The 17,637-nt window shown below is 41.1% G+C and overlaps 1 protein-coding gene across 1 annotated transcript; it reads left to right on the top strand.

The window, feature by feature from the left end:
* Positions 1-5,475: 5,475 nt before the first annotated feature.
* Positions 5,476-13,155, top strand: LOC306757450 (SRSF protein kinase 3-like). Its single transcript, XM_079242499.1, has 6 exons — positions 5,476-6,065; positions 6,225-6,322; positions 12,289-12,396; positions 12,489-12,558; positions 12,631-12,723; positions 12,798-13,155. Exons 1-6 carry the CDS (start codon positions 5,594-5,596, stop codon positions 13,010-13,012), a joined length of 1,056 nt encoding a protein of 351 aa, XP_079098625.1. The 5' UTR covers positions 5,476-5,593; the 3' UTR covers positions 13,013-13,155.
* The last annotated feature ends 4,482 nt before the right edge of the window (positions 13,156-17,637 follow it).

Below are 17,637 nucleotides of genomic sequence, written 5' to 3'. Positions count from 1 at the left end.
CCAGAATGCTGTTCCTGTTCTGGATGGTAGTATCCAGAATGTTCTTCTTGTTCTGTAAAGTAGTTTCCAGAATGTTGTTACTCTTCTGAATGGTAGTATCCAGAATGTTGTTCCTGTTCTGGATAGTAGTATACAGAATGTTGTTCCTGTTCTAAATGGCAGTGTCCAGAATTTTGTTCCTGTTCTAGATGGTAGTATCCAGACGTTGTTCATGTTTTGGATGGTTGTATCCAGAATGTTTTTCCTGTTCTGTATGGTAGTATCCAGATTGTTCTTCTTGTTCTGGATTTTAGTATCCAGTATGTTGTTCCTCTTCTGAATGGTAGTATCAAAAGTGCTGTTCCTGTTCTGGATGGTAGTATCCAGAATGTTGTTCCTATTCTGGATGGTAGTATCCAGAATGTTGTTCTTGTTCTGGATGGTAGTATCCAGAATGTTGTTCCTGTTCTGGATGGTAGTATCCATAATCTTGTTCCTGTTCTGCATGGTAGTATCCAGAATGCTGTTCTTGTTATTGTTGGTAGAATCCAAAATGTTGTTCCTGTTCTAAATGGCAGTGTCCAGAATGTTGTTCCTGTTCTTGATGGTACTATCCAGATGTTGTTCATGTTTTGGATGGTTGTATCAGGAATGTTCTTCTTTTTCTGGATAGTAGTAACCAGAATTTTGATCCTGTTCTGGGTGGTAGTATCCAGCATGTTCTGCTTGTTCTGGAAAGTAGTATCCAGAATGTTGTTTCTGGTCTGGATGGTAGTATCCAGAATGTTGTTACTGTTCTAGATGGTAGCACCCATAACGTTGTCGTTCCTGTTCTGAATGGTACTATCCAGAATGTTGTTCCTGTTCTGGACGATAGTATCCAGAATATTGTTCCTGTTCTGGATGGTAGTATCCAGAATGTTCTTCTTGTTGTGGACAGTAATATCCAGAATATTGTTCCTGTTCTGGATGGTAGTATCCAGAATGTTCTTCTTGTTCTGGAAAGTAGTATCCAGAATGTTGTTCCTGTTCTGGATGGTAGTATCCAGAATGTTGTTCCTTTTCTAGATGGTAGCATCCAGAATGTTGTTCCTGTTCTGGATGGTAGTATCCAGAATATTGTTCCTGTTCTGGATGGTAGTATCCAGAATATTGTCGTTCCTGTTCTGCATGGCAGTATCCAGAATATTGTTGTTCCTGTTCTGAATGGTACTATCCAGAATGTTGTTCCTCTTCTGGATGGTTGTATCCAGAATATTGTCGTTCCTCTTCTGGATGGTAGTATCCAGAATATTGTCGTTCCTGTTCTGAATGGTACTATCCAGAATGTTGTTCCTGTTCTGGATGGTAGTATCCAGAATGTTATTCTTGTTCTGGATAGTAGTATCCAGAATATTGTCCTGTTCTCAATGGTAGTATCCAGCATGTTCTGCTTGTTCTGGGTAGTAGTTTCCAGAATGTTGTTCCTGTTCTGAATGGTGGTATCCAGACGTTGTTCATGTTTTGGATGGTTGTATCCAGAATGTTTTTCCTGTTCTGGATGGTAGTATCCAGATTGTTCTTCTTGTTCTGGATTTTAGTATCCAGAATGTTGTTCCTCTTCTGAATGGTAGTATCCAAAATGCTTTTCCTTTTCTGGATGGTAGTATCCAGAATGTGGTTCTTGTTTTGGATGGTAGTATCCAGAATGTATTTCCTGGTCTTGATGGTATTATCAAGAATGTTGTTCCTGTTCTGTATGGTAGTATCCAGAATATTCTTCCTGTTCTGGATGGTTGTATCCAGATCATTGTCGTTCCTGTTATTGATGGTATTATCGAGAATGTTCTTCCTGTTCTGGCTGGTAGTATCCAGAACGTTGTTCCTGTTCTGGCTGGTAGTATCCAAAATGTTGTTCCTGTTCTGGATGGTAGTATCCAGAATATTGTCGTTCCTGTTCTGGATGGTAGTATTCAGAATGTTGTTCATGTTCTGGATCATAGTATCCAGAGTATTGTTCCTGTTCTGGATGGTAGTATCCAGAATGTTTTTCCTGTTCTAGATGATATCCAAAATATCTATGTCGATTAATTGGATTTTAATCTCAATTACGATCTGGGTTTTCAACAATCATAAAAACAAAAGGGTGTGATTATTTTTCTCTCTGCAGTTTCCTCTCCTGCGGTCTTCAGCTGCTAATCGAGCGTCTCTGGCATTGCAGCGCTGTGCTGTAAACTCCTCCCACAGCCGCTTTGCTTTCATTCAGACACAGTTGCCAACTTGGCGACTTTCTCGCTAAATCTGGTGACTTTTTTTGTTAAAAGCGACAAATCTAGCAGCTTTTACTGGAGTTATTAGAGACTTTTCTGGTGTTTTGGCGACTGACTTGAAGGCACATATTGTTCTGCAGTTACTGTAAGGAAGGAGCAGCGGGAGCCTCTCCCGTCCTAAAGCACTCCCAGGCGGCCAGTCTCAGTCGGCTCCGGCTGCAGGTCAATGTAGAATAACTGCAGTAGGTTGTGGAAGTTCACCTAAACATAGTTTATACCATTGTCAGTGACAACTGGCTGCATTATTTTCCTATACTTAGTTCGACGAGTTAAACACTGTAATATCCCTCCGTTACGGGGCGTTACCATAGCAACGCGTTAACCAGCTGGTTCAGATCAGCCGTCTTTTAACAGGTGAATCAGAGAAACGCGCTGCAGCCTGACAGCGGTTGTTTGGCACGTACATCGAGGCCAACGTAAAATAGTTCCTATACTTAAGTATATTTAGCAAATGTTGTAAAAAATGTAACAAAATTGTTTTAAAAAAATGTTTACTGTGTGGGACTATGGCATAGGCGGATTGAACAACTCGGAACCATTCATTAGATGGTTATAATGCCCAACGCCATGTCGAGAACACAACGCGCAGCATTGTTTAATTTTCACTTTTATTTATCTATTCAGCTTACATCAGTATTTGCACTTTGTCAAGACAAAACTTCATGGTATTTGTTGTTTTCTAAAATTTGTGGAATCCTAAAGACATTGTTTAAAAGCCAGTTTAATGTTAAATTCATTCATTTTTTTCAGGAAAATGGGTAATCGTGTTAATAATCAAGAGCTCCATTTCAGTCAAAATAATTGTGATTATAATTTTTGCCATAATCAAGCAGCCCTACTGTCCAGTAGGTTTTATGTAAAGTTGTGAAGAAACGGCCAGACAGACGGATAAACACCAAGACAACATAACCTCCTCAGTGAGTGTAATAATCACTCTGATTAGTTTTTTATTTGTCATATATAATCTTTTTACTTCTGTAATATCTTCCAGGTGAGGGATGCCGACTCCAAAGATGCTAAATGTGAGCGAATTGTGAAGCTCATTGATGACTTCAGGATTTCTGGAACAACACGAGAGCGTATCCTTTCATAAGAGGCTCCAATCAGGATGCATTTACATCAGGACAGTCCGCTGGACCCGGCTGACGGGGGCCTTCCACGCCTTTGGAGAATGGGTAAGATGGATCTGTGGATTTGCTTTGGTGTTCTTTCTTTGTATTTCTTTTTTATAAGTATTTCTGGCGTTAAAGGTAGAGTATATAAGATTCTCAATATTTTCAAAATAAATTAACTAAAAAAATAACTATATTCATAATTAGATTGTTTTTTAAACATGTAGGTTCCAGTCTGTCCATATTTGATGTGTTATTAAATTACAAGTTTAATTAATGACAAAGACCCTTCTTGAATGTTTTCTGACCAGTAAAAAAAAAAGTACCTTTTTCCACCAGTAGGGGGAGTATAAGCCCATTTATTACAGAGCGGCTCTGAGCTACAGCTCACAAGCGATTCCTGCCCTCATTGGAGCTGGCAAGTAGGAGGGGTGAGGGGTGAGTTTTGCTCATTACTGCCAACCTGTGGTCGTTTGTGGAGGTAGCAGTTTTGTGGTTTTGCTCACAACCTGGTGTTTGCCAAGTTGTTTTGGAAATAATTGCCTTGAAATCCTGCATAGTCTGCCTTTAAAATGTAATATCGGAAATTATCTGGCTTATCTTGACAAAATGAACTTTTTGCGCATCAAACTATTCAGGACATCTCGTGTCATTCAGAATGTTGCAATATAATACGCCATTGCAGTTTTCCAGATATTTTTGTTTGTTTGGCGCAACTTGCCATGGATCCAGTAGCATCCGGACATCAGAGCCAACCTGGAACATTAAGCTAGACGTCTATCAGCACACATTTGATAACATCACCAAAACGTGGCATCAGTTGCAGCATAAGGAGCTTAGAAGTGGACTCGTCCACATCTTTGACTTGGGGTTATACATATTTATAAACCTGCATATGTCAGTATTGGTTGATATCTGTATCAGAAATGAAGAGTTTGGTATATCTATCAACAGTAAAAGAACCAATATCAGACATCACTGGTTTGCTTCAGTGTTTTATTTTGTAGTTCATCTGTCTCCGTTTTACTTCCTGTTAGTTAGCACACCTGGTTTGATTTGCTTCCGTCACGTTTGCTGCTTTCCGCTTCAGCAGGTGCGCTCCTTTTACCGCCCACCGGGTGGGAGGAGTTCTCACTCGATTTAAACCATAAACCCACATGACTGGAAGCAACCAATCAGATCAGGTTTGTAGATAAACATAGGAAATGTTGCAACCTGATAAATAACGTTTATTCAGTAGATAACATCACATTAATATGATTCCTAAAACAACTTGAGCTGATTTTGATTCTTTTCTACAAATTTATGTCCCAGTCCAACTAATCGTCCTTATTTGTCCTCCAGTGGACTCCGTTGCACTTTGCAGACAACAACCTGAAAGAAATGAGAACAAAATTATAACTTTATTATTAACTTTTTTTTTTATTTTAATGATCAGTTTTGCACAGAAGGATCCATGCCTCTTTCGTTTTGGGAAACATTCTCTTTCCAGTAAACTCCTCCTCCACCGCTCCTCATTACTTCTCCAGGCTGATGGCAAAGGAGCGCACCTTACCTTACAACTTCCCAGAGTCTTCTTGTTTCCTGTTATTATCCTTTTATTTCATTAACCCTTGCTTTCCTGCACCTGTCTCATCAGCCTAAATTTTATTCCACATACCACACAAACCGCAACCAGATCTGGTAATTTGCTTTTATTTTGAAAAATCTCTCCTGCATCTGGATGCATGAACATGGGAGGCTGAGTTGTACCATGATGAATGTGATCAGTGTCACATTATCTATTATCTGCATTTAAATGTCCAGTTTGTGTCCTGTGATGGACTGGCGACCTGTCCAGGGTGTACCCGCGTCTCTCCTGATGGTTGCTGGGATAGACTCCAGCTTCCCCACGACAGTTAAATGGATGAATGAATGCAGTTTGCAAGGTGAAGCTGATGTTTGGAGCTTTGCTCTGCAGGGAAGTAGAAGCGAACGAAGAGCTTATTTGAAGCAGACTCCTGTGACTGGTTTGTGTCAGAGGAGACAGCAGCAGGTTTCGTTCGTCCATCAGCTGCTGTTGTGGTTTTATTGCACTGTGTTGTTAGCAACCTGCTCTTGCACGGCCTGCAGACTAAGCTCAGATCTTAAAGATCCGCTGCAGACATCCAGAGCTGTGATTATGTCTTTGTCACGGTGTCCAGTAGAGGAATAATGATGTGTCAAACACAGCTCATCGGTGCTGAATCTGCACCAGCGGCTGCTCTTCTAAACAGACCTGAGGCTGAATGTTCACTGAGCTGCTTTCAGGCTGGTATTTTTCTCCAGCGCTCACATCTGATCTGCTCCCTGCAGACCAGCAAGGTCTCCATGAGTCCCATCAAGCGTCTGGCGGGGAGAGACAGAAGCCGTGGAGGACAGAAGAGACCATCTGAGCACCAACAGGACAAGCGCCATGTGTCCTTCTCTGATGCTGCAGCTCCTTCAGGCACACGTAGCTCCACTTGTGGCTCAAAGCTGAAGATAAGAAGACAGAGTTTTCTGTTTGAAGACAGACTGGACTCTGCTGCAGAAAACCTCCGAGACGTCACCATCTCACTGCCAAACCTCAGCCCAGGTGCTTCTGTCTCTGGCTCCAGATCAGCGTTGTTCCATCAGACTCCTCCTTCATCATCCTCAGCTGGCGGTCAGTCAGCACTTTCTTCCTCTCTCTCTGGGAAAACATGCACTTTAAAACAAACCTGTAAACTGATCAGTGTGTTTAAATGAGCTGACATGTTACCTTGATCTTCAGTTCAGGTTTGGTCTGATCTTTGTTAACTAGGAATCTTTCTGCATATTTTAGGCATCAGTGACCAGGATGGACTTCTGGACCTTCTGAAGCCTCAGAACGCCGACAGAATCCTCATCAAGATCGCCGACTTGGGCAACGCCTGCTGGGTGGTGAGCGAGTAGCATCCTGGTCTGCTGTGTTTCCTCCAGTTCCCATCGTTGGGAATGAACTGGTGCATGCAGCAGGTGTTTCAGTAGAACAGTCACATTTATCTCCGGTATCTTCAGGTTTAGAGCAGCGTGGGCCAGAAGTGAAACACCTCACAACCTAAAAACTGATTAGAAACGGATAAATCGTGCACTGATGGACCAAAAATCAAGTCTCCACCTGGATTTAACTGAGCTGACAGGTCGGAACCTTCTGTTGGACCCTTTGCTAAGTCCCGCCCCAAAATTGTCCCTGACCAATCATACGTTACCAAATCTAAGAGAGGAAGGTCTGGCGAGCTTTATGTTTATGATACTTGGGTTGGTTGATGTATGTCCTGTTTTCCCAAAACCCAAAACCCAACTGGACAGATGCCAAATATGGATCAGCAATGTGCAAGACGTCACTCGCAACTGAATCCATCGAGATAACAAAAAACTACCATGTTGGTTCCTTGATGAGATGCTAACGCCAACTAGCACACAGCTGTTAGCAACAAGGCTAGTAGAATATTAACTAAAAGTTACCGGTGCTTTAACAGTGAGGAAGGTAGTTTTGTACCAGTTGAGGATAAACAACTATCAGATAAACACTAGTAAGTAACGCTGGTTGCCAAATATTTAGCAGCGGGTCCAAACATAACAGACACCGTCATCTACAGGGAGTCATAGATTAACGTTAGCTTTAAATAACACAATATACTGACAATGTGAGAACATTGTTGTTTATGAGTAGAAAGCTTGCCAGGCATAGCAACCGTCACCATTAAGAGGGGGGCGGGGCTTAGAAAAGGGTCAGTTCCTGCAGCTGCAGCACCTTATTTAACCCCGACTGATGCAACGAGCAGCTTCTCATTTCCCACACCAGTATGTGGAATGGCGACGAAAAGAGACGTTAGTGTGTTTCAGAAGAATCAGATCATCGACATGAAGCAGAGAAAACATGGAAAGAGATGCAGAAACTAAAACTGGGTTCAGAACTGTCCAACGCATCGTTAGAAACTGGAAGGATGGGGGGGGAACCATCGTTTTCCAGGAGGACATGTGGTGGGAAAACATCATGAATGATGGCGATCACTTAAAGGTTTGGTGAAACCAGATGGAAGATAAACAGCAGTGGAACTAGATCTAGGCTCAGATCTAGGTTCAGATCTAGGCTCAGATCTAGAATGAGGTCAGCCAACGACCTGAATATCCTGAAGAGCAGGTTATTTCAGCTCATTTATTATTTCCTGCATCATCCAATCACCATGTTTCTGTCACAACCTCATCCTGCATCATCCAATCACCATGTTTCTGTCACAACCTCATCCTGCATCATCCAATCACCATGTTTCTGTCACAACCTCATCCTGCATCATCCAATCACCATGTTTCTGTCACAACCTCATCCTGCATCATCCAATCACCATGTTTCTGTCACAACCTCATCCTGCATCATCCAATCACCATGTTTCTGTCACAACCTCATCCTGCATTATCCAATCACCACGGTTTCTGTCACAATCTCATCCTGCATCATCCAATCACCATGTTTCATTCACAACCTCATCCTGCATCATCCAATCACCATGTTTCATTCACAACCTCATCCTGCATCATCCAATCACCATGTTTCATTCACAACCTCATCCTGCATCATCCAATCACCATGTTTCATTCACAACCTCATTCTGCATCATCCAATCACCATGTTTCTGTCACAACCTCATCCTGCATCATCCAATCACCATGTTTCTGTCACAACCTCATCCTGCATCATCCAATCACCATGTTTCTGTCACAACCTCATCCTGCATCATCCAATCACCATGTTTCTGTCACAACCTCATCCTGCATCATCCAATCACCATGTTTCTGTCACAACCTCATCCTGCATCATCCAATCACCATGTTTCTGTCACAACCTCATCCTGCACCATCCAATCACCATGTTTCATTCACAACCTCATCCTGCATCATCCAATCACCATGTTTCTGTCACAACCTCATCCTGCATCATCCAATCACCATGTTTCTGTCACAACCTCATCCTGCATCATCCATTCACCATGTTTCTGTCACAACCTCATCCTGCATCATCCAATCACCATGTTTCTGTCACAACCTCATCCTGCATCATCCAATCACCATGTTTCTGTCACAACCTCATCCTGCATCATCCAATCACCATGTTTCTGTCACAACCTCATCCTGCATCATCCAATCAAATCAAATCAAATCAAACTTTATTTGTATAGCACTTTTCGTGCTTAAAAACAATACAAAGTGCTTTACATTATAAAACAATTTACATCAAAATAGATAAAACACTAACACACATACACATCCCCTTTCACCCACCCACAACCACCCTCACCCATGCCCTATTTGCCCTGTAACAGTTAAAAGAAGATGAATGAATGGCCAGGTGCATTTGCACCAGATGTGCACCAGATAAGGAAATGGTATTCTCAGGGAGCCTCTACACAAAGGGCTACCCCCAACCAAGACCACCCAGGCCATCACCATGGGGGCCACCCGGGTCCGGGCAGACAGGACCCACGCCACAACCGTAAAGCTGCAGCGCTGGATCCCGACCCACCAGACAGGGACAGCCCCCACAGCAACACCCATGCAGTCAGAGCAGGGGCAGCCCTCGGCGAAGAGGACCCCGATGAGGAGAGAGCTGGAGTGATAACTAAACAAAAATAAAATCCATTAAAATAAAATAATAAAATCTATACTATGTAAATCAATATATAAAATATATAAATAAATAAATAAAATTAACTAAAAAGAAAGATAAATATGGGTTAATATAAGAATGTTAAAACTTAGTTATAAGCTAAACTAAAAAGGTAGGTCTTGAGCTTTTTTTTAAAAACATCAACAGTCTCCACAGCCCTGAGGCCCTCAGGCAGGCTGTTCCATAGGCGAGGCCCGTAATACTGAAATGTGGCCTCGCCATATGTTTTGGTACGAACTTTAGGAAGAACTAAAAGGCCGGTACCTGAGGACCTCAGGGTCCGCGAGGGTTCATACCTTAAAAACAGATCAGATAAATAAGAAGGCCCAAGACCATTAAGACATTTATAAACCACTAAAAGAACCTTAAAATCAATCCTGAATTGCACGGGGAGCCAATGCAGCGACTTTAAAACTGGTGTAATGTGTTCCCGCCCCCTGGTCCTTGTCAGAACTCGTGCCGCCGAGTTCTGCAGTAGTTGTAAACTAGAAATACTCTTTTTGGGAAGACCAGAGAGCAGGGCATTACAGTAGTCTAGTCTACTAGAAATAAAAGCATGCATTAGTACCTCCGTGCTGGCAAGAGAGAGAAATGGGCGGACTCTGGCGATGTTTTTGAGATGATAAAATCCTGTCTTTGTAACATTTCTGATATGTTGAATAAAATTCAGCTCAGAGTCAAAAATAACACCCAGATTTCGTACACACTGGGAGGATTTAAAACTCTGCAGTTTGCATGAAATGATCTCTCTCTTGTCTTCAGGACCGATGATTAAAACTTCAGTCTTGTCCTGGTTGAGCTGTAAGAAGTTCTCTGCCATCCATGACTTTATATCTAAAATACAGTTTAAAAGGGTGTTGACTGGCTCCAGGTCATCAGGAGACACGGCGATGTAAAGCTGTGTATCATCAGCATAGCTGTGGAAATCAATGCCGTGTCTCCTGATGATGTCCCCAAGTGGCAACATATACAGGTTAAAAAGTAATGGGCCTAAAATTGATCCTTGGGGAACCCCACATTTTATTTTATGGGTCTTTGAGGAGCATGTATCCATACTTATAAAAAACTGTCGGTCTGTGAGATAGGAGTAAAACCATTTTAAAATAGTACCTGAGAGGCCCACCAGACATCTGAGTCTGTTTAATAAAATCTGGTGGTCTACTGTATCGAAAGCGGCACTGAGATCCAGCAGCACCAGGACAGAAAGTTTTTGTGCATCCAGATTGCCTCTTAGATCGTTCACAATCTTTAAAAGGGCCGTCTCAGTACTGTGGTTTGTCCTAAAACCAGACTGACATTTTTCTAAGATATTATTCCTGTTTAAAAACTCATTTAGCTGAATAAAAACAACTTTTTCTATCATTTTACTAAGAAACGCCAAGTTGGATACAGGTCTGTAGTTATCAAGAATGTTGGGATCCAGATTACTCTTCTTCAGAAGGGGCTTCACCACCGCTGTTTTAAAGGCAGTGGGGAAGACACCCGTCTGAAGAGAGGAATTTATGATGAGTAAAAACTCAGACTCAAAGAAGCCATAAAATTTCTTGAACAGTGATGTGGGAATAGGGTCTAAAAGGCAGGTTGTTGGGTTCAGCTGGGAGAAAACTCGACCAAGCATCTTTGTATCAACCAGGACAAAACTCTCCAGCTTCTCCTCGGGTAAAAACAATGCTTCAGATCTGTTAAAATCAACACTGCATTTAGATAAAAGACCGGATCTGATAGCATTGATCTTACTTCTGAAGTGGTCTGCAAAGTCCTCACATGCTGTTTGTGATGGTTGCATGGAGGACTTATTAAAACCAGTGTTTATTAAAATATCAATGGTTTTAAAAAGGAACTTTGGATTACTTTTGTTGACAGTTATGAGTTTTGAGAAGTGATCAGTTCTTGCCTGTTTTATTGTGTTATTATAGATTCTTAGGTGATCACGCAGGATTTCATAGTGCACTACAAGTTTAGTTTTTCTCCATCGTCTTTCTGCTCTCCTGCAGTTTTGTTTTCAGCTTTTTTATTTCTTCACCATGTTTCTGTCACAACCTCATCCTGCACCATTCAATCACCATGTTTCATTCACAACCTCATCCTGCATCATCCAATCACCATGTTTCATTCACAACCTCATCCTGCATCATCCAATCACCATGTTTCATTCACAACCTCATCCTGCATCATCCAATCACCATGTTTCATTCACAACCTCATCCTGCATCATCCAATCACCATGTTTCATTCACAACCTCATCCTGCATCATCCAATCACCATGTTTCTGTCACAACCTCATCCTGCATCATCCAATCACCATGTTTCTGTCACAACCTCATCCTGCATCATCCAATCACCATGTTTCTGTCACAACCTCATCCTGCATCATCCAATCACCATGTTTCTGTCACAACCTCATCCTGCATCATCCAATCACCATGTTTCTGTCACAACCTCATCCTGCATCATCCAATCACCATGTTTCTGTCACAACCTCATCCTGCATCATCCAATCACCATGTTTCTGTCACAACCTCATCCTGCATCATCCAATCACCATGTTTCATTCACAACCTCATCCTGCACCATTCAATCTCGGCTATAAAGAAAAAAATCTGCTAAACAAAACAATTTTAATGACCTAAAAATGAAAACTAACATCTGGTCTGTGGGCTGTTTTTGACCCATCTGTCCCAGTAACACTGTTGGACTCAGGGACTGAGATAAAGACATTCATACTTCCAGTTATTTTTCTATAAATATCACAAACTGTAAAGGAAACTATGACTTTACTGCTGATGTTTGTGGTTTAAATCAGATGGAAAAAGGAACGATGAGGCGCATGTTTGTCACTCGTTGGTCTTTGTATTTATTTCTATGAATCTGATTCTGCAACTTAATGGAATTGATGCTGTGAAAAGACAGAATTCTGAGTATCGTCCTCTTTTCTTTCATGAAGGATGGTGCAGGAGGGTTAATAAAGGAAGAGAAGCTGATCAGCTGTTTTTCTGGCTAACCTTATGTTTCCATTCAGTCAGGGTAGGAAACTTCCCAGTGAGTTTTTGTCCACTGGTCCTCTTGGACGTCCTCCACGTTGCCCGAGTTTCTGTCTCACCTTGTCTCCATCCGTTTTCAGTCATTCCAGATTAAATTCATGACGACATCATGTGGAGTTTCTGTCATGTTTCCAGCTTTTTCTTGATCTTTCCACGTCAGCACAAACACTTCACTGAGGACATTCAGACATGTCAGTATCGCTCTGTGGAGGTCCTGATCGGCGCCGACTACGACACACCAGCTGACATCTGGAGCACCGCCTGCATGGTGAGACGAGAACCTGAAGGCTTCAGGATATTATTGCCTTTTATTAATCTGTCCTTCCTCTGGTGATCCTGGTGGCCTTGTGTGTCCTGCAGGCTTTTGAGCTGGCCACAGGAGACTATCTGTTCGACCCTCAGCCAGGAGCAACGTTCTCCCGCGAGGAAGGTGTGTGTTCCTAACCTCCCTTTATCCTTTGCTGAAATAAATACAGTGAAGAACATATCCACGTCCTTTCAGATCATATTGCCCACATCATGGAGCTACTGGGACCTCTTCCGACCCAGTTTGCCCTCTCTGGGAGAAATTCCAAACGATACTTCAACCGTAAAGGTAAAGCTGTGAGTTTAATCTGTAATAAAACATGAATGTATGGAAGTATTTTGCTCATTTCTTCTGTTCTTCAGGACAACTGCGACGCATCTGGAAGCTGAAACCGTGGAGCTTGTTGGAGATCCTGCTGGATAAGTACGAGTGGCGGCGAGAGGAAGCCGTCCAGTTCAGCTCCTTTCTCTCCACCATGTTGGAGCTGCTGCCACAGAAACGAGCAACGGCTGCTCAGTGTCTGACACACCCCTGGATCGTCTCATGTGGTCCAGAAGCTGCCAGACCGTCTCTGTGACGTGGGACGTGTCCTGGCGGCAGCTCGGTGTGTTTGTGCCTTTTCAGTTTCAGCTCCGTCAGTCTCTTTTAAAGCTGAAACCAGAGACCCCTGCTGTGTGTGAGGGGGGTCCGCAGAAAGAAAAATGTTCTAAATTTCAGCTTGAAGCAACATGTATTTAAACGTTCAGTCCAGTAAATAAAGTTTTATGTAGAAATATAAACTAAATGCAATGGACAGGTTTGTTTATTACATGTTCATTGCATCACATGTTCATCTTTGTTGAATTACATTTTTTTTACTGCAGCTTATCTGCTGAAAATACAAAATAAAGCTTTTTTTTCTTCAGTTTGCACCATTTTATTCCTTTGTTGTTTCTTATTTTCTATTTTTCATTTAACATCAGTCTGCTGTTGTTCTTATCTGAATGCAGATCATTAGTTTAGTTTTTATTTACTTTGCAAAGAATTTCACAGCCTTTATGTTTATTTCAATGTTGAACTCACTAATCCGCCAGGACCAAAATTCTGCACATGTTCAGAATATAGTTGGATCAAAACATATTTTTAATCTCTGACTATTGTCAGGAAGAATCCTTAGAAGGAATCCACAACATTAAACATCCACAACATTCAGCGCTTGAGCCGACATGCGAAGCATCACATAAACCTACTTTGAGCTTGTCGTGTTTCTGCATGAAAAACTGATTAAAGTTAGAAACCTCCGATCTAATCCATCCTCCAGCCGGTAAGGCACAGACTTTGTTTTGCTCATTATGTCATCGGTTTGGGGTGACGACCTATGATGTTGTTTTATTTATTGCTTGTGTTGTTCTCACCTCAGGTTTTTATAAATATGTTTAAAAAATGTTTACTGAGGAGAAAAAAATAGCAAGAAGTAAGTATTGGCAGAAGGGTTTCAGTCTCTTTTTATTGTAAATTAGTGTTACACTGCCCTCAGGTGGGCGCATCCTTCCATTTCAGTACATAAGTCTGATTTATTAATCAATAGGTAAACACAAAATCAGAGTTCTAAGTTCAAACTAAATTCACGTGATAAAAGGGGCCTGGGACACAGCAACTAACTACCCAGTGATGTCCTGGTACCAGGTACCAGGACTGGGAAGGCCAGTGGGAGAATCATTAGTCGAGATGCAAAGGCCGTAACAGTATAATTACTCAATAATATATAAAAGATAAATTTTCCTCTTTTCCTATGTAGGAATCCCCCAAACTGACAGCGAATCTCTCTGAGAAATTCTGTAGTTTATTTTTAGTAACGCATCCAGCAGTCATCAGCATTCAGACCATCAACAAGCCTGATTTTTCAAGAACTGTGTGATTAATTAAACTGATTAATAAACAATTGTGCCTTGCAGACAGAGGTGTCCAGTAACCAAGTACAAACACCTTGTTACGATTTATATATATATATATATATATATATTGTTGATACCATGCTTTTTGAAGTTGGACTTCTTGCATTACAATGCTTTCAGTAATCATATCTCCCAGGCCATGAAACACTTTTTAATGCTCATACATAGTTCTTTAAAATATTTGCATTGTACTTGATTGTGTTAATTTTTCATCTACATGGCTGAAAAGGTGTCGTACTTCCCAGCTTTTTAGGGCATTAACATTCTGATATATGACATTATAGTCATTATAACTTTTAGAAAGATGTTATTTTGAGGACTGCACTGTAGACCCTGGTGCCACAGTTTAATCGCTCCTTTTTAATAGTATTTTTCCACATCTGCATTACTTTTTTATACTTTAAGTTGTTTTTTAAATCAGTACTTTTACTTAAGTAAACAATTTGAGTTGGTACTTTTACTTCTACAGAAGTTATTTTAAACTTGAGTATCTATACGTCTACCTGAGTAATGAATGAGAATACTTTTGACACCACTGTTTACAGAGACATTAAAATGATAGACATTGTTAAAACCATGATTAAACTTAAAAACAACAGAAAGGGCGAAACAAGAGGGCATTAAATAAAAACTATTAAAACAATGATCCAGTTAAATAAATGGAGCTTAAGAAAAAAAAAATGCAGATTTGGAGTTTAAATGTAAAACTACCGAACTGCAGCTGAGAATAGGCAGGTCTTTAACCTGGATTTAAACTAAATGAGTAATATGAAATGGCTTTAACATGTCGTTTTACTTTTTAAATACTGAATAGACTCAATGTTTAAAAGATTTTAAAGTACGTTTATTAAAGACAAATTAGACAAAACATTTCCAGGAGGCAGCTTTTCCTACAAGCTGATGACATACGTGGCTGGGTGAATACAAGACATTAAGACTCCCCAGACGGCAGCATGTCCGCCTGTTCAGTCATTACGGACATTATGTTTCTCTTTGGGTTACCCAGTTATTACATTTATATGTACATTAGAAACAAATTTTACACAGAAGAATTAACTAAAGTAGATCTAAGCAGTAAACCGAAAGCTACAGTGCGCACGCGCACGTGTTTCAAACGTTCCCATGACAACAGCTGAACAACGGCACATGCGCACGGATTCCGACACACTGCACATGCGTGCTTGGAATGGTTCGCGCCTGCATGAGCGTGGCCATATACGCAATTGCTTTAAGACGTCACTAAGACTTTATTGCGTCATTTTTAGTCATATAACTGGGTTCCAAATAGACTTTTCCACATTCTGACTGAAGAACAGACAGACTGCAAAGACGATCTGACAACCTGCACAATACGTAGTGAAGATTTTTGAAGATTTTTCTGAGCATTTAAACTATTTCAAAAGAAGAAAACAATGGATTTTCAAGGAGAAGGACAAGTCAAAGTGACATCCAAAAACATTCAGCCCATTGTAGAAAAACATTTTGAGAAAATTGATGAAGCTCAGTGGAGTATGCTTGCCAATGGGATTTGCGACTCTGCCACACACGCCACCTTGACTGATATGGTTGTGGAAATCATCCAGTCGGTTACCACTGACATTTTAAAAGTTTACCTCCCAATGATTGAAGAGTGGACTGCAAAGCACGGACGCCCAGTAGCACCTGAGAAGATAAAGCCATCGCTTGGAGACTCAATCCCCGCCAGCATCGCCTCTGTTCTTGATGTCCCGCAGAAAACCTGTGAGATTTCTAAAGAGCTTACCACATTGATCGAGGAGGAGATCTCACAGAAAGTCAGCTCCACTGTTTCTGTAGTTATGAGCACTAAAGTTTGGCCGTCGGAACCTGCTGTTTACATAAGTGGTTCCATTTCAAGCCCAAAATGTCTGCACATCATGGTTTTTCATGCTTCTTCTTGCATCAGAAAACATTTGGATAAGTTGACGGGAAAATGCCTGGGACAATGTTGGAAAAAGAAAAAGAGCTCAACAAGAAGACCAGGTTCTGCACCTGAAATGGTGATTGAAACACCAGTGGAAATGGACAAGGAGGAAGCAAGATCTCTGATTTCTCTGCCTTTAACCACTGCAAGAATTAGTGAAATCCTTCTGACATATTCTGGTGAGTTAGACATGAAAGAATATTCTCCCTACATTCTCAACAATTCATTAGATTCTAGCTGTTCTAAATCTGTTAACTCCTTTCAGGAGATTTCTGATGCATCATCGGAAATTGTCAAAACTATAATAGATGACCTGCATTATATTGAATCTGGAGTAACTGATGGATCCAGTAAAGACTGTTGTGAGTGTATACCTCATTTTAATGATAGCAAAATAGTTGAGAAACTTAGCGACATTTTTACATCCAAGTCTGAACCCATGATGAGGACACCAAGTAAGGAACATAATCCAAGAGACATTTTCACCTCCAAGTCTCAACCCATGATGTGGACACCAAGTAAGGAATATGATCCAAGGGACATTTTTACCTCCAAGTCTGAAACCATGATGAGGACATCAACTGAGGAATATAATCCAAGAGACAGTTTCACCTCCATGTCTGAAACCTTGATGAGGACACCTAGTGAGGAATATAATCCAAGAGACATTTTCACCTCCAAGTCTCAACCCATGATGTGGACACCAAGTAAGGAAGATGATCCAAGGGACATTTTTACCTCCAAGTCTGAAACCATGATGAGGACATCAATTGAGGAATATAATCCAAGAGACCGTTTCACCTCCATGTCTGAACCCTTGATGAGGACACCAAGTAAGGAATATGATCCAAGAGATATTTTAACCTCCAAGTCTGAAACTTTGATGAGGATATCTAGCGAGGAAGAACGTCGAAGATTAGATTATATTCAATTTGTCAATACCGAGCACGGTAAAGTCATGTTAGAACTGTGGAATACATGGCAGGAAAAGAAAAACAAAAAATTCCTGGTTAATCTCAAACGTCATTCTTCTCTGTCCCCAAGGTATGATGACGCAGACATGTTACCAGGATATATTTCAGAGACAGATTCTTCAACTTCGGTTCTTACCATGACAACACTGGCCAATGTAACCAAAAAGCTGTCCTCTGAAGTAGGTTTTGAGGCCATCAAACCACAAATTGATGAACTCTATGATAGATTAAACCAGCCAGGGAAACTGCAGGAACATGTAATGAAAAACATCAATCATAATAACATCATTCGGACCTTTGCAAAAGAACTGACTGATAAAATGTATGATGTTTTGATGACGGACCGGACGTA

The sequence above is a fragment of the Telmatherina bonti genome (assembly GCF_933228915.1).
Source record: "Telmatherina bonti genome assembly, chromosome: 6".
Lineage (NCBI taxonomy): Eukaryota > Metazoa > Chordata > Actinopteri > Atheriniformes > Telmatherinidae > Telmatherina > Telmatherina bonti.
The sequence above is the reverse complement of the archived record's forward strand: the minus strand, read 5'-3'. Positions and strand labels throughout refer to the sequence as shown.